This window comes from Columba livia, chromosome 5 (genome assembly GCF_036013475.1).
Source record: "Columba livia isolate bColLiv1 breed racing homer chromosome 5, bColLiv1.pat.W.v2, whole genome shotgun sequence".
NCBI classification, from domain to species: domain Eukaryota; kingdom Metazoa; phylum Chordata; class Aves; order Columbiformes; family Columbidae; genus Columba; species Columba livia.
The window spans coordinates 22,295,367-22,313,065 of NC_088606.1; the positions used below are offsets into that span (position 1 = coordinate 22,295,367).

Here is a 17,699-nt window from a genome sequence, read left to right on the forward strand (position 1 = left end):
GTTGCCTATTTCCTGTGATCTTTTCCCAGTTTGGTTTTAAAGCAGTGTGGTAAGAGAAGTATTTGTCTGATCTTTACCTCAGATTCTAGTTTGCACTGGAAGGTTGGCAGTTTGGGAAAAAATTCTTCAAGTTATAATGCAATTACATGACTGGAGGCTTCAGTTACGCTGTGAATGCATTGTGGACCCACAGCAAGCTATATTTAGAGTCCTGAAATACAGCGCTTCTGCTTTCCCAGTGTGACTGGGATGTGACCTATCACTGCCAAACATTTTGTCTAGCATGCTCCATTAGTTTCTGCCTGTTACACATTACTTCTAATTGTAAGAAAAAAAAAAATATTCCCATTCTTTTTCCGTATTGCTGCTCTTCTACAGTGACTTTCTAGATTTCTCAAGCTCTTGGGAGTGCAAGCAAGAGAAGGAAGAGGCTGTACAATTTTCCTTCAGTATCAGGTTTTTAATTGCTCTAAATAGTCTCTTGTCTGATTAGCTGTCGTTATGTGTCATCTGGTACCCATGAAGTATTTCTAAGGCATGGCCTCGGCAGAGGGAGAGGGACCATTGCCTTCTGAGCAGCCTGGTATTGCCTGCAGGAGAGCAGCTTAGGTGTTCTCTCTCTATATCTCTCTGGAAGACAGAAAAGCTGCTGCGGCAGATGAACTGCAATGTAGAGAAAACAGCAGCTGTTGACCTTTCAAATATTAGCCTTGATGCAAGTATTCCTGAGGGAGATGCCTATGACTTTCTTACCAACACGTCCCCTACAGCCTCTCTTCTGACTGTCACACAACGTGAGCTTCCAGCAAAGCTAAGCTGATTGTCAGACATGGTTTTGTGTGTGATGGTCAGGTTTGTGTGGCCTAGAGAAAATAAGGGCATCTTGGGTCACCTCAGCTTTAACACCAGTTCTGTCACTGACTTGTGTGGATTTAGACAGATCACTTCATATCTGTTGCAGTAATTGCGTATGGCTGTTAATTAGAGTAGCTGCAGTGGGTCCTGTGCTGAAGGAGACCCTCACCACTTTACTGTTGTCCAGTGTGCCAAATGGTTATATTGATCTTCAGTACCACACTTTGCCTTACTTCGTCTCTGCCTAGAATTGCCAGGGGACAGTAGTAACAACCTACCTTACAGCTCCATAGAGTGGATTTGGCCAGGCTCTGAGGATAACATGCTACCAAGGCTGTTGTTATCCTTCACTTGGGTGTGATTTATAATGGGCAAAGCCATTGCTCCTTCCAGAGAGGCTTCTGGAGTTTCACAAAGGTGTTTCACTTTGGCTCCCTTTGAGCCCTGATTCTTCCATACACGTTGAGAGCTTTCATACATGCGAGTGACTGAGCTTCTTAAGCTAAATCTGAAGTCATGGAGCTCATGTAATAGCACATATGAAACAGAGTAAATAAAACTGATGTAAGTTCTAAAACCTGCTGTAACCTGAGATTTTCTCAGGGCAGTTTATAAGCCGCAGGAGTTGTTTGTGTAGAGAAAATAGGATTTTCAATATTAGGCATGCAATAATTGAATAATCAAATATGACTTTATTCCTGTCAACATCTGGGTCATTCCTAAGGTAATCATTCCTCAGGCACTTAGGCAGAGGCTGGTGCAATGATTTTTTTTTAAGTAATAAAATACAAATCAAATTCGTTTTCTTGGTTTTCTCAAGTTTAGTGGGTTTTTCTTGGTTTTGTTTTGGTTTTGTTGTTGGTTTTGGATTTTTGTGGGGTTTTTGTTATGGTTTTATTTCTGTGGTTTGGGTTTTTCATGAGTTGTTGGGTTTTTTTTGTTTTGTGTTTTTGTTTGGTTTGATTTTTTTTTTTTTTCCCCGTTGTTTATGACTGGGTTTTGTTTTTGCTGTGGCACCCTGAAGTACTTGGGACTTTTGATGCTTAAGAACAGATTTCCAGTTTGGGGCTTGTTTATTATTCAGGTCATGATGTGCTGATGGTCAGTGCTTGTTACAGGCCAAGTTGAGAGAAAGAGCTGTGAGCTCTCTCTCACTTGGAAATTTGCCCAAGGCAGCAATCATTCCTCAGTTTGAGCTACTAGAATTGTTTCGTCTGTACAGGTTTGCCAAACACGTGGTCAAGATAAAATTACATATTTTTCCTTGAGACTTTCCTGGTGTTAGTGAAACTTGATTGTTACAACAAAAGCCATGGTCAGAGTCTTTCCGTTTTTACTGTCCCTTTGGCTTAGCTTCTTTTTCTGATACATGGAACTTAACAGCTTGTCTCGTTTTCCCTTCCATGATCTCCTACAATAACCAAATGCGAAGTACAGTAACACATTAATGTTTAGGTCCCTGGGATTGTAAGGGAATGCATAAGCAAGAAAAACAGTATCACTGTATAGATTACGGGATCTTTTTCAGTGGTGCTGCCATGTAAGGCAATAAATTTAGCACAGATTTGCTATTGATGTTACCTTTGCAAAACAAAACCTGAATTTAATTCTCTCAGTTTTTATTCTCCTTTTATTTTTCCATGTAACTGTAATCTGGTAGCTGTGGCTAGTGGTTATAAAGCCTACTGCAGCATGCATCATATGTATTTAACTTGAAGCAATTGGAGAAATGCCCCTTAGTGCTTAAAATGATTAACTGTGCTAAGCTGTTTCGTTTGAGCAGAGTTGAAATGTCCTGAGAAACAATGTTCAAATTTGCTGTCCAAACATATGAGTAATTAAATACTTGGAATGATATGTTTACAAAAACACAATTCCATTACAGCTATTTCTTAAGTGTCTCAGTAGTGCTATGAACCACTACTACTGTTGGTGTTTGTACTCACGTGGTGTGTAAAAGTCCCACCTAAAGTGAGGGGTCATTGTACAGGGTGCTGGGTATGAGATTTCTGGCAGCAGAATATTATGTCACGTGCTCAAATATATGTTTTTTGCTTAGCAAAATAAAGGGAGAGAGATGGTGATATTTTGCTAGAGTGGAGTTGTACAAAAGGGGAGATAGGCAGGCAAGCATGTCACAAGAAATGGCTGTAAACTGAATTTACATAGATTTGAAATGAGACAAGTTTTCTAGTTATTAAAGTAGTGTTGTCATTTTAGAGTGAACCTTCACTAGTTTTAGGAAAGGTTTATGTAATGTGGTTGATCAAAACACTAGGAGGAGTTTTGTTCTGGCTCTGTGATCTGTGCCCTTTGGAGAACTAAAAATAACTGTTGCCCATTTTTCACTCAGATTTACATGTGAAATGAATGTAAATGTGAGACACCTCAAGCAGAAATTTCAGCTTGTTAGGGTTTTGTTGCATCATGGTCAAATCACTACACTGGAATTGATGGTAAGGATCATTTGGGTCAGGATGCATAACATCTGCATAACAAACAAACTTTTGACAATTTTTTTACAAGAGATCTGATAAATTAGGGTGGTTTTTTTTTGTTTTTCTATTGTTTTTTTTTTTTTTTTTTACCTAACACTAGCACCAAAAGCCTAATGCACATAATAACACAAATCCAGAAGTAACAAAATCTAAACTGATACAAATTGATACAAATCCCATTCATGTAGAGAGGTGTGATGCTGGCCTGGACTGGGAGTACCTGGGAGCCCTCAGCACAGAAAAGACATGGACCTGTTGGAGAGCATCCAGAGGAGTCCACAAAAATGATCAGAAGGATGGAACGGCTCTGCTGTGAGGACAGGCTGAGAGTTGGGGTTGTTCAGCCTGGAGAAGAGAAGGCTCTGGGGAGACCTTATTGGAGCCTTTCAGTACTTAAAAGGGGCCTATAAGAAAGATGAGGACAGACTTTTTAGCAGAGCCTGTTGCAACAGGACAGGGAGTAATGGTTTTAAACTAAAAGAGGGGAGACTGAAACTAGATGTAAGGAAGAAATATTTTACAATGAGGGTGGTGAAACATGGGCCCAGGTTTCCCAGAGAGGTGGTAGATGCCTCATCCCTGGAAACATTCAAGGCCAGGCTGGACGGGGCTCTGAGCAACCTGATTTAGTTGAAGATGTCCCTGCTCATTGCAGGGGGTTGGACTACATGACCTTTGAGGATCCCTTCCAACCCAAACTGTTCTATGATTCTACCTTGTTCCAGTAAATGTGTTTCCATCTCTTTTTGCTTGGCCTGTACAGCATAAACTTTTGCTTAACTGTAGCTCACTTGGAGTGTAGAGGAACTATTTGTTCCCTTAGTCCTTCAAGTCTCCAAAATCTGTTTATCTAGAAATAGCTATAGATGTTTGAGAAGTCCGAAGACAGGAAGAAAAGCTTACAGTATTTGCTGCATGTTTTAAACAGTGGGTGCTGATTGCTTTGCTACAGAAAGGATTTGGGTTTTTCCACAGTGTCAAATGTTCCCTGGTGACATGTATCTCTGTAGAAGTTTTGCGAATTGCAGCATTGTTGTGTTAAGTGAATGCACAGTGGTGTTGGTGGTGTACTGGCCAAGGGTCCTTGGTTCACAGTAGGGCTGGCTTGCGTGCTTTTTCTAAAGAAGAAACTACAAAGAGGTGAAAAATAATTTGGTGATGAAGTTGTATCCTTTCCACGTAGACCGCACAGGAGTTAGCTGTACATAATTAATAATTCTGCACAGGCATTTAGGTTAAGGTGTGATTAATGCTTTCTTGTGAAAGCTGAGAGAATGCAAAATTCTGTCTTTTGAATGGCTTTCTTTTCATTCTAACATGTGCATCCTCAGAGTGCTTCTGTTCTGAGAATCTTTAACACTATGATATACACAGGCTGACTTTCCTCTCTTTTGGGCTGCTTATCCAAAAGTTGTAATAACCTTGATAAGTCAACACAGTCTCTTTCATCTACCAAACTGGGAAGGCTCTAGAAAATGTCAGCCATGGGGAAGTTGCATAGTTAGAGTTTTATGCTGCACTGCACAGTACTTGGATGCTTTTCTGGGCTCATGGGGCTCCCTAGCTATTTTAAGGTGTTTAAGTTTCACTATCTGCTACTCAGTGACTTTAGAAATGTATACTTGTCCCAGGGCAGTAGGTTAAAGAGAAAGTCCATCCTAATATAATGGTGTAATTCTCCCACGTCTTCACAGCTGAAACAGTACTTCTTCTTGCCTTCTTTCATGGCTTTTTTTTTCTCTTGACATTAAAAAAGAAGGGGGAAAAATGAGCTCTACTGGAGTCTCTATGCATTAAGAGCAAGATAAACTGTTTTCTTTTTTCATTTCCTGTCATTTCATGCTTCCATCAGGAAGAAAAGAGAGGTCAGTCTTCAGTTGTTTAGGAAAAGAAGACTTGGTTACAGATATTTAAACAAGCCCAAACCAAGCAGCTTAATTGGTCACACGAGGAAAGCAAGATACCACGGTCATCCCCTGCTTCCCTCATGTGGCATCCCTGTGACCCTAAACATTTGATTATTCTTTTTCCCTTTGCTTGCTTCTATGTTTAGCTTTGTATTTTCTGTTAATAGCACTCAAAATGGATGCTGTGCGAGGCAGGCAAAGGTATCTCCCCACACTGTGTGAGGGCTGATGCCCTGCCATGGGGGTGGAAGAAAAGAGCTTGGGGCTCAAGCGCAGCTGTTTCTCCAGCGTTAGGCAACTGGTTGTGTGACAAGGGAAAGATATGCGGTGTGACTGGCTGTGGGGTGGCCATAGGGTCTGGAAAGACTACAAAGAGGGAATCAGTCTCCTGGCAAATTGCACTTAACCATCAGGATTGTCTCCAGGAATCCTTTCTTGTGTTTGCCGGGAACCATGCATTTTGTGTTCAATTCTGTTTGAAAAGGTTCATCTTCAGACAATGAACACAGACCTACAAATTCTCTCTGAGTGTCAGGCTGGTTTGTGAGTTCCAAACTTTTAAGTTTTCAGCTCTTTCACACTGCCCTTACTTGCTGACCTGCCTTCAGCAGACTGGTAACTTTGTGGCTGTGAAGAGAATAATCATGTTGGAGCCATTTAATGATTTACTTCCTGCAGAAAATGCTTAAGGAATGAATGCATTTCAGTATCAGTCTACGCTTCGGACCTAAATGTTGTTAATGTAGGGTAGAGAAAACTCTCGGTGAAGTATCTCTTCTTGTACACCAACATGAAGTTTCACCCCAAAAAACCCTTTTACTTAGGTGAGAGACAACAGGCCAAGACATGCTACTTAAAGCTCTTTAAAATAAACAAGTCTGAGTTCTAGTATTTTCAAGTGCTTGAATACCATGGCAACAAGAGCTCCAGTGCTTCAGATAATTGTGGACAGAATTCACAGGCTTCCCTAGGAGGAGGCAGTAGTCCTCTGAGAGTTTTAAAGAGGTCTGCAGCCTGAGGCTGCTCATGGGAGCAGCTGCTGATGGGAGCTCATCGAAGAGAACTTCTCTCCCCAGAGCTGACCTTCTCAGTTACTAACCAACAACCAGACCAGATTCCCAGGTCTGTGTGGGGTACGTCCCACTGGAGTGTATTCTAATTGAAGTTGTTGTGTCTGTGAAAACATTTACTGGGCTACAGCAAAATCATGCTTAACTCCAGAGAAGATTTAAGGTGTTATTTTTTAAAAATTAAAATGCGAAGTTCCAGTCAGGCCTGGAAAGTGCAGCTAGCTGAGAGGGCATCCCTTGGTACCCAGACTGTGGTGAGAATCATGGGCAACCCATCCCGATCCCAGAACCAGTTACATAAATGCTACTGATAATGAACGTGCAGCTCGTTGCTTGCTCTGGAGAGGGATCAGACGTTGTAAGTAGCAAGATGAGCAAGGAGATGCTGACACCTTGGAACTGGGATTAACTTACATCATAATCAGAATTTGGTGAACCTGGGAAATCCCCTCATCACCTCTCTTGTGGGGGTTATGAGAGGCATGGCTCTGTGAGTAAGGAATAAAACATTGGGTTTGGTGATTGACTGTTTTAACATGATGTTTGAAGATGCTTTAATCATGGAGTTACTCCGATGTAGCCCTCCTCTAGGCACAGGTGACATTCCTGTCTCAAAGGTGGCAGCACTTCTAACAGTGCTCTGTGTGTGGTACATAAATTGGTTTGACATTCTGTGTTATTAAAATGGCAGCATTCATTTCTCCCACTTAATTTTCTAAAAGACATTATTTACTCCTTTCTTGTCTTAAGAGCACTTGAAAAGAAAGCGCATAGGACGTGCTTCCCTCTGGCTCACCTTCACTACGCCTCCCTCCCATTCTGCTTCCTCCTTGTAATCCCCAAGTGAAGATGAGTAGCCTGCTGCGAACATGACGTCTCTGACTAGTGTCATTGCCTCCCACCAGTCTGAGTGGGTGTCCTTCACTGATGATCTGCTCCTCCCTGTTAACCCACGAGGTAAGCTATCTCTGATGTTCTTAGAACCTTCTGAGACTCTGTGTTTGCATTAGACCAACTACTGTCATCTATCTAGCATCACAGATCATACCTTCTGAGTGGAAGCAGTATGTGCAGAGGTTGAATTATCTCCTGCTGCACCTATATAATAGAAGAATTTTGGCCAAAAATGTGAAAATACTCTCCTAATGTGAGATTTTCTTAGCATAGATCTAATGCAGGGTTTGGATCTGTCCTTTGAAATTCAAGACAGTATCCAACTGACCGTGGAGGAAGTCTCACTTATTATAATCTAATGCAAAACTATGCCCAGTTTTAGACAAAAAACAACATTAGGTGAAGGAAAATTTTCTTCCTACTTTTAATGGCAAATTTTAGAGATTTCAATTTAAAAAAAATGAAGTGATGGTGAGTCCTACCAATCTTTTTATTGTTTTCTCTATTTTAGGTAGCACCGAGGAGCCTCTGGAGAAACGTTTTTCTTCCTCAGATACCTCTTCAGAAGAGAACCCCAATGTCGACAGAGAATTTCAGGACCTCTCCCACACAGAGCTGGATGATGCAGCTGACAAACCCAAGGTGGATTCTGCTGTGCTTGAGAACCATGTGTGTCCCAGCGCTGATTTGTCAGCATCCATCAGTGCTTGGGTGCAGTTTGAAGATGCACCATGGACAAGTGTTTCGTCAACCCACCCACAAGCAGGTGAGGCAAATGCCTGAAAAGGTCCATTCCAGTAGCTGACAGAATACAGTGAGAGCCTACGGGATTTTTTCCTTGCTCTTTGATTTGTCAGAGGTTGAACTTTGACTAGCTTTTACTGTATTTTAACAGAATTAATGTTAGCAGAGTTTTGAAAAGGGCTCATAATTTAATTCTGGGTTGAACTAACAGTATAAACCAAACATGTTTTCTTTTTCTAAAAAAGATAAAATACTTCTGTGCCTTATTCCACCTATGTCTTGACACTGGAGACTGCCAAAATGTGCTCATAGGGAAACAGCATATTGGTGTTTTCAGTAGTGACATTTCTTCTGTATAGGTATGAACAGCCATCTAAAAAGTCTCAGCTGTGTTTGCCTCTGTCATCTGGAACTGAAAGAATGACGATAACTGTCCTCTGTGGTTATGGTCTTTATCTGCTCATAGTCCCCATATGGTTTTTGCCAGAAGCTTAGTGAGACCAACAACTGGTATGCCAATGACCATCAGTACTTTGTGCTGTCTTTTGATGCTATGAATTAGCAGCTGGAGAATTACAAAAGCAACCAAAGTTGACTCTGATTCCAGGACTGCAGGCACTTTTCTTTGAATGTAAAAGTTCTTTCTGACATACTTTAGACAAGCATGCAAAGCCTCTGTCTTTCCTCCTCAGCTTATGCTAACTGATATGGCTACATGAGCTTCTAGCTTTTCTGGGCAAACAGACTTCTGTCCCTCCTCACAGGAGACTGCGGAGTAATAGCCCAAGAAAACATTAGTTTACTTCTTCATGTTTGAATTGAGATTGTCTCTTTGTAATTTCACTTTGTTACTTCTAGTTATGAAAGCCATTTAAAGAGTTATAGCTTTCCTCTGCTTACTGAGTCCATCAAATACTCCCTGTGACATGAATAATACTTCTGTCAGAAACCTTTGGTTGGCAACTTTGGATAAAATCCAACAGTTTTCCATCTGCTCTTTTTATGCGTGCTATAGACTAGTCTGAGACAGTGGGTAGACCTTTGTGCAGGTGTGGGTGAGTCTTCATGCAAAAATAAGTTTCTCTGAAGCTCTGCCTAAGACCCATCTGACCTTTAGATTTATGTGTTGGTTATTCTTCTTAGTTGTAAATACTTACTGATCCTGGCGATAAGCGGAAAAGTAAGAAAACCCATAACTGTAAACCTGTAAAACTGAGATGCTCTACCTCTATTATTTAATTGCATGGTTAAGTGATCCTTACTCTTGCCCATACAAGTTCATACAGCCACATACTTTTTCAAATGGAGCTGTTGGTTGCTCTGACTCCGTATTTCCTTCCTAATGTTGTGATGCCGTTGTCAACTGGAAAACTCTTCGAGTGCACAATCTTGTTAAAAAAATTTACTTGCCTAAACAAAGTTAGCCATAACAATGACACTTCCATAAAGCTAATTTAATGGCACATTACTTGATTTCCCATCCTTAAAGGGATGTAACCCAGTCTTAAGGTCTGTGCTTAGCAAAATCACTGCCTCTTGGTTTGTGTTTTCAGTCACAGGGGACACTAGGTTGTAGGCAGAGCTCTAGGATATCCCAGAGAACACTTTCCAAAGCATTGCTGTTTTGAAGAAGGCACCCATTTGTGCTGCTGTAGAGGCTTGTCCCAAGTGATCCATGCTACTGGGGGAGTATTCATACACTAACTTTTAGCATCTGACTGAGATTCATGGAGGAAGATGGTTCCCCTGGCAGTCAGATCAGGGCTCTTGCTTTCTTACTCTATGTAATTCTCGTATGGGAGGCTGTTTTTCTGTAACTATGTGGGAAGTCTAAGGAGGTGATGTGGATATTTTGAAATCCTCATTTATGAGCTAGCTTCACTCCTTCCTGGACCCCATCTTAAAAATGGCAAGACCAGTACATCTGACAGCCTCTAAAGGGAAGATCGTGGGGCAGAAGAGATGACAGCTCGTTGTTTCTGGCCCTCTACTCTGAGGACATTGACAGGAAGAAGCAGGATAAACTTCAGCTTTGTTGTTCTCAATTAATTTGCAGGTCTCGTCTTTTTTTCTATGGGCGGCAGCAAAGCTGGGGACTTTGTGTTATAACCACGACACACTGACACACTCAGGGGAAAGCCTGTGGTGACAGCAATTATTCATTTCCAGTAGCAAACAGCCTGCATAAGAACAATAGCAAATAGCCAGATACGGGCCAGGGGGAAGTGGATAAAGGGCAACTATGGACAGATGGATTGGTGTGAGAAGGATGGAGATGTTTGAAATCTGTTTCCTGTGCAGGCAGCTGTGAAGAGCAATGTCCTGAAGGCTCAGCATCCTGACCACATTCCTGTCAGGGCTCCAGCACTGTTGGGAAATCATCTGTCTGTCCATGCTGAAGCAGCTGCACAGCCCACTAGATCATTCCCCAGGCTGATGGCCAGGCTGCCTGGAAACAGGTTTTGAAAATGGCTTGTGAATTGGCATTTCCAGAGTGCTGTGAGAGCGGGGAAGATGGGCCCTAGGAGAGAGAGATGCTGTCTTACTCCAGCCATAGTTCCTACAGTATTTTTGCACAGGTTCCCCTGGAAGATCTTTGTCTCAAAGTGCTCACAGTCAAGAAAAAAGAATACTTTAAAGACAACCGTCATGTAGTGGTTATCCTATAGGGAATATGTTTGAAAGAAAAACGAGTCTAATGTTGAACCCTTGTTGCCCTGGGAAAAGGGAAGACAGAGCAGAAATTAGGGGGACTGATAGTAAGAGACAGGGCTGAAAACACAGGCAACAAATTTTGAATGTGAGAAGTCAAGACCTCAGTAGTAGCAAAGAAAAGCACCCATCGTGAGCATCATAGCGGAAATGATATTTATTTAGGGCATTTTTGTAAACCCTTCATTCTACCTGGTATAGACAAAGTAAATGCTAGGCAAAAATCTTCCTTTCAAAATATTTCCGCTTTTTAGGTTTATGCATTCTTAACTGACAGCTGCCAAAGGATCTGGATTTCTCCCTGGGAAGCAGTAACTCTTGAGCAAGGCCACAGAAACATTTAGTCGCAAAAATGATGTATTGTGGTACCCCCTTCCTCGTTTTCCTTTTGCTGGAGAATGCACGGACAGGGAATGCTTAATTAATTATAATAAAACTGCTCTATAAAAGTCTGTGGCACTATAAACATTATTCTCATAGTTACTATCAGGCTAGTCAAACTGGTACTGCAAAAGTGAAAAATGAGACTTTTGGGCTCACTCGAGTGTTCCTATCACAAACATTACATAATCTCTAAATGATCACAGCCAGCTGGTGACATAACATTTGCATTTGTTACACAATGGGCAATCTCGTATTCTATCGGTGTTAGCTGCACTCTTGAATTCAATGAGGTATTCAGCAAAGCACCAAAATTAGAGCACAGCAAGATCTGTTACATCATCTGTTCCATACAACACCCACCCCTCACACACCGCCCCCTACCCCCCCACCACTTCTTCTCGAGAACTTTGTCTACTTTTAAATGGCTCAAGTAACTTGGACTCCTACCATGTCCCTTGAGAGGTTTCCCACAGTAAGGCAAATCTCAATTTAACCATTTTGTGCAGCTCTGTCTGAAAATAGGAAGTATGTGCAACACGAGGTGAGCAGCTGAAAGCCAGACCAATTGTGATGCTGTCCTAAAATCAGAAAAATCTGAGGTCCTGTGTGGTAGGAAAGGAAACAGTGTGGTGCTGACAAGGTTGATTGTAATATGGTGTAGTGATGTGTCCTCAAAACATCAAAGAGGAATGAATGCTTAAAGGTAAATCTGCATATTAAAAGCAATCCATTGTATTAGGAACAAACACGTTAAGAAATGTAAAATCCATGTGGAAGAAAACAGTTTGGGAAACAATGAGTTGATTTTCAGTGTCCTAGGCATGCTACAGAGTTTGCCTGTTAGGGATAGTTCTAGCAGTGGACTTTCAACATAAACAGATTTCTGAGAATTCCTGCAGCTGAAAGGCTGTTACTGTGCATCTATTGACATTAGACACCAAATTCCAAATTTCTAGGAGAAAAAACCTAGCTTATTTACAAACTGAGTTTCAGCAGTTCCAGGAGTCTGAAGAGCAGCAGGAGCATCTGAAAAGGGACCTAAACATGTCTACATTTTTACTTCTTGTCTTTTTTTTCTGTTTTTCTTTTTTTTTTTTTTTTTTGTGATTGATTAGATTGTTGTTTGACTCAGCATAGGGAAAAATGCACTTTTACTACTTCCAAGGGTTAGCGTTGGGGAACCTGAAACAGTGGTAGGTGTAAGTCGATTATAGTAAGACTTTAAAGAATATCTGTTTCAGAAAAAGCTCTGTATGGTTACAGTTTTCCAAAACACAAGTCTCCTTCTTTAGAAAAAACGAATAATTATATTCTTCTGAAGTGGCACAACTTATTTGGAATAAAATTAATTCGCACTTCTATATAAGTATTCTGCAACACTATTGCAGTCAGTTTCTCTCTTCGACAAAAGCTGGTTTTGCAAAGCACAAAACTAGTTGACAGTATATGAATTATTAAATCTTCTGTGTTTCTAAATTAACTTAGGTTTTTCATGTTGCTGTGACTGGCTTTAAGCAAAAAAAAAGAAACATTGCAAATCTAAGATATTTTTTTATAAAATAATTCCACAATTTCTAGAATTCCATATATAAAACACTTAAAAGCCCTTTGCTCTTGCTCCTGGCTCATGTATGGAGCTCAGCTTTTCAGCTTGTCCTCTGTGTCCAAATAAATAATTCTGACTGTCAAGCGATTTCAAGTGAAGTTTTAAAGGTGGCTTTTCAGGTGCTTTATGCCTTGTTTAGCAAAATGGCTGAGAGAGGGACTGACGTTATAATCACACACTTGTCCTTTCTCTACAGGTGTCAAGCACAACACAGTGCACAATTACTGGAGGGAGAAGTGGGGTTTCGTGGTCACAACACTCTCAGCACAGCAGTTGTCAACATGTGCAGGAAGGAGACACATCTCCTGACTTTCAGCTCCTCATCCTTAGGGATGACTCTACTCAGAAGCAACTCCTTACATAGGCTCACAGCTGTACAAATATAAATATATTAATACCTGCTTACCTGAGGTAGAATTGCAGCTATATAAAATAAATTTGCACTTCTGAACTGGCAAGGTAGGGAGCACTGTTTAGATAGTCCCTTTATGCACACAGCAAGGTTCCCTTAATGAAATGGTGTCCCATTGTACCGCTTTGATAGAGCAGAGAGAAATCCTCTTTAACATTAACTCACCGTTTTTTCCAAATGTCTGTCAATCTAGTAAGAGTCGTTTATGTAGTACATGGGGAGAAGAGAACCTCTGTCACTGGTTGTTCTGTAACTGCAAGATTTGGGGTGCACTGAGATCTTTGTTGGTTTAAAATATAAACACAGATGTACTAACTTAAAAAACAGTTATAATGCTCATGTTAAATTAGAATTAGGTTCTACCAATATGCCTTTCCTTAGTTCAGGAAGATTTCTTTACTGCATTTTTGGTTTTTTATTTCCTCACTGGAGTTGCTCATTGCTCCTAACATTTGTTAGGGCAAAGAGTATGCAATGCACAGAGTATAGAGTACACATTCATAGCAGTAGATGTATAAGATCGTGTTCTGAACTTTGGATGATGGTTAGGCAGGACTTACTGTTTGACATGCAAGTCTAGTGAGTGAGTAGAACAGGATTTTTGGCCTAAACTGAGCAAGAATCTTATGCAGTATATTCAGATTGGGGCACTCTGTCCTGCATGTTCAGAAACAAAAGCCATTTCTAGTCCACATCAGTAAGTCATTTTCAGTCATATTCTTCCTCCCATGTGGAGAATTCCTAAGATGATTACTGCATTTGAGTAGGTGTCACAGGTAGGGAATGCTTAATTAAATATCAGAAAACCACTTCATAAAAATCTGTGGTACTATAAAAACTTCTCTGCGTTTCACAACACGTATTCAGATCTTGTCTGCGATGGCAGAAACATGAAATCTGCCTGCTCTGAAAAGTCACAGCTTCTACAAAACTTGAACAGCAGGGAAACATTCAGGTGCCAGCAGTAAGGGATGTAAGGCAGACAGCTGAGCAGTGCTGGAGGATAACAGTGCCAGGCACTACTGAAGTTGCTGTGTGTTTGTTACAAAACAACTGCATTGCTGTGGATGTTGAAATTTATATTTACAGAGTCTTAGTACACTGATGTGATGTGTCTTTGGAATAGTTGTGATCTTCTGGAAGATTGCCCTGTAAGTCTCTAACCGGTACCTGTGTGTTATCTACCTCCAGTGTCTTCATCAAAAGCACCCAGCTGGACATCCCCCTCCTCCAACTCCTCCGAGAGGCGAACCCGTGCCTCAGAGAGCAGCTGGACAACCAACTCGGAAGACACCAGCAGCCCAAGCATTGCTCCCTCCTACACAGATCTGCAGTCAGTTAACACTGAGGACCTGACCAGCGGGGGAACGTCTGCCGCAGACTCACCTGGTAAGAGGGAAGCCTCCAAGCTTCCATCTTGATCTTTTTGATGCTACTCAAACTCACTGCTCAGAAGTGAGCTACAGGGAATGGATCCAGAGCAGAACAAGCTCAAAGATTAGGCAGACTAACATTTTGTTCTAGTCCAATTCCCAAAAAAATCACACCTGGATTTGACACACACCTGATCTGTGCAGGCTCCTAAAGCAAGAGCCAAATGCAACTATGTACTTTTTGGTAAATTTGTCTGAGTGAAATGTTGGAGCATTTCTGGTTTTTGCGTACCACATCAGCTTAAGCTGACCTGGGAGCTCGCTCTCAGTCTGTTGTGGGAGAAGCTGGCTGCCCTTCCAGAACTTCTATGCAGATATTTTCTTAACTCATCAGTGTGTTCAGCTGAGGCAGGGCCAGCTCTGCATGGCTCTCTGTTTCAGTGAGTGCCAAGACACAGATCCAGGCTGCTGGATACGTTCCTTGCACTGTGCTTGGCGCTGTTGGCTGTACAGTAATGCAGAGAGAATGTAGGAGATGACAGAGGATGGTTTAGCAGCAGATGTGATCATTTAAGGATCCTTTGTCTGACATTGTAGGGATCTATTCAGGTGGTACCCTGACTCTGGAAAGATGTGCTGTATGATATTGTAGGTCATTGCTGTTCAGTTGTACTCTAGATAATCTCTGATGCTGGAGAAATAAAGCAGAGTGGTGCCACCTGTGTCATCCCAGAGTTGGGCTGATGAGAACTCCTGTGTGACAAAGCAGACTTTCACAGAGCATAGAAAGAGCTGGCATGTCAGGACACAAAAAGGTTAGAAGTACTCAGCTGCAGGAGGAAGCATTCTGCAGTATGTTGGAAGCTGTTCCTCTCAGGCTGAGGAAGGTCAGTAGGTATCCAGTTTGGTGATGAAGGTTGGTTTGCTGGTGTCATGATAGCTCAGTCACGTGAGGTATTTAATGTGTTTCTGTCAGGTGGTGAATGTAACAGTGTGTGTGAAATAAGATCTGTTTGGGGAGAGCGGACTTTCTTAGACTTCCTAAGCCCCACTGAGGTCATATGTCCCTTTCATAAAGAGCACATACATGCATTACCTGAAAAACGTGTTGTTTGATGGTTCAGTGAAACTGGCTTGGACATCAAGGAAGGTTCATAAACAGCAGCATGGTATGTACTAGCTGGGCGCTTAAGACAAAGGATTTGTGGGGAAGTAGTACTCACTTTGGATGAGTAGAGGCCCTTCTTCCTTCAAATAACAGTTACCACAAGTCTCTCAGACTGTTTTTTATTTTAGAATCCTCTGCTTGGTGTGCTTCTGAGTCTGGAAACCACTGGTAGAAAGGTAGAACAGGCAAGCTGGATCATGTGCCAACTGTTTGGATGCCAGTGTGGTCATCAGTTCTGTTCTGATGAGCTCGTGTATGTTAAGGAGAAGTGTAAGGGTTTTCATCTGAACTATGTGCTGGATATTGCTGGTTTGTTGATTTGGTATAGGTTGCCAAAGGGTGGCTTTTTTCACTGTGACTGTCTGCATGTGATCAAGGGAAATGAGGGATGCCTGGTTCATACATACCTTGCATCATATAGAGAAAGTAAAGGCAAAAATGGTGGTGTATAACACTGGCATACATATGGAGTCATTTGCTATATATGGCCAAAAGTTGATACTTCGGTAAAAGCTTTGTATGCAACCTTCTTACTCTTCCTTCTTTCCTAGTCAGTCACAAACTAGCATATTTATTATCAAAACAGGTACAAAAAATCATTCCAACCACCTATAAATTTTTAAAAGTAAAAAAGCAGGTAACATAGGCAAGGCTGCGTCATTAACTAAAACTTGTAAGATACACTACCTTAGTGGTACTGGAACTGTAGTAAGAAATACATTGAGTCTTCGTACCACCAAGCGTGGAGTTTGCAAAGGGCAGCATGAACAAAGCGCATCTGTTTGTTCCTGTTGGTGGGATGGCTCACAGCCCGCCCCGCAAGGTGCCTGCTGGCATCAAGCAAGGTTTGTGGAGGTGAGGGAGCTGAGGACCTGGTGGCCATGCAGCTGTTGTACATTTCTGGCTGCTTTTCTGTTGTTCGCTCCACCTTCATCCCACCCTCACAGTGCATAAATGAACAAAAATGCATTATGGCTTTTTTCCTCTCCCTCCTCTCTGCCCTTCTCCAGAAATTCAGTCATTCAAACCTAACTCGATCTAAGCATTTGATTTCCATTTCTCTTCTCAAAAGGCTGGCTGCCTGAGTCTGCAGTGGAGGTGGAAGGCTCCATCAAGGCAATGAAATAACTTATTTTATTTTGATGAAAGAAAAGTGAGACATCCTCATGCTCTGTGTGATGGTGAAGTCACATTGACTGTTAGCCAATATGTTGAGTCCAAGGTTAAGCTTGATGGAGAGAAAAAAAATCAGATTCCTTTCACTGCTAAAATCCCAACAAAAATAAGGAAGAAATTTTTGATCTGCTTAGTGATGGTAGACAATCAGGACAATAAGAGTAGCTCCGGTTTAATATTGTTTCAAGCAAGAAAAACCTGTTAGTGACAAAAGTGTGAAAAAATCTACTCAATGGTCAGACACGGGGTAAAATAACTGTTTTAGCCATGGTGAATTTTTATTGTCTGAATAGCACAGAAGAGCATCCAGGATAGTCTGTGCCATAATATCACTGTCTTGACTTCAGGCTGCCTGCAAAATGCCTAAGCATCAGCTGCCTGTAGGAGGCTGGGGCATGGGGTTTCGTGTGGGAGCAGATGGAAGCCTGAGGTAGGTCTGACTAGGGGTGTAGCCAAAGCTGAGTCCCAGCAGTGAGAATGCACATCCTGGTGTCCAGGGCTGGTAGGCTCCAAGCAGGTAAAATTGTCTGGGAATCACCTTTCTCACAACTGACACAAGATTTGAGTGCAACACAATTCCATGGGCTTGAGCTTTATCTAGTGCCTCTGTTTATGTAAGATGTGACCTACACAGATATCTGAGAAAGATGCTAGAGACCTGAACGATCCTAGCCTGAGAGTTTACCCTCACTACGGGAGCACGGCAGAAAGCCTGATGGTGTCAGGATAAGCTCAGTGACATCCTGTAAAGGCAGTAGACTGCACAGCGGTGAAGGTAAATACTGCACAAGCAGAGCTGAAAAAGATTTGCCTTCAATCAAAGTGCAGCTAGAATATGCTGCACTTCATTGTCTCTTCTAGTTAGAACTCTGGCACCAAGAACTCTGGCCTTTTATGTTA

The 17,699-nt window shown here is 41.7% G+C and overlaps 1 protein-coding gene across 3 annotated transcripts in view; it reads left to right on the plus strand.

Moving 5' to 3' along the window:
• The window catches only part of STON2 (stonin 2), a 77,765-nt gene that overhangs the window by 11,275 nt on the left and 48,791 nt on the right, over positions 1–17,699 (plus strand). For all 3 annotated transcript variants that reach the window (XM_065063750.1, XM_065063752.1, XM_065063751.1), the window contains exons 2-4: positions 7,081–7,287; positions 7,736–7,990; positions 14,274–14,471. In XM_065063750.1, the coding sequence (XP_064919822.1) occupies positions 7,200–7,287; positions 7,736–7,990; positions 14,274–14,471 (541 nt within the window). In that variant the 5' untranslated portion in view covers positions 7,081–7,199. The remainder of the gene's footprint in view (positions 1–7,080; positions 7,288–7,735; positions 7,991–14,273; positions 14,472–17,699) is intronic.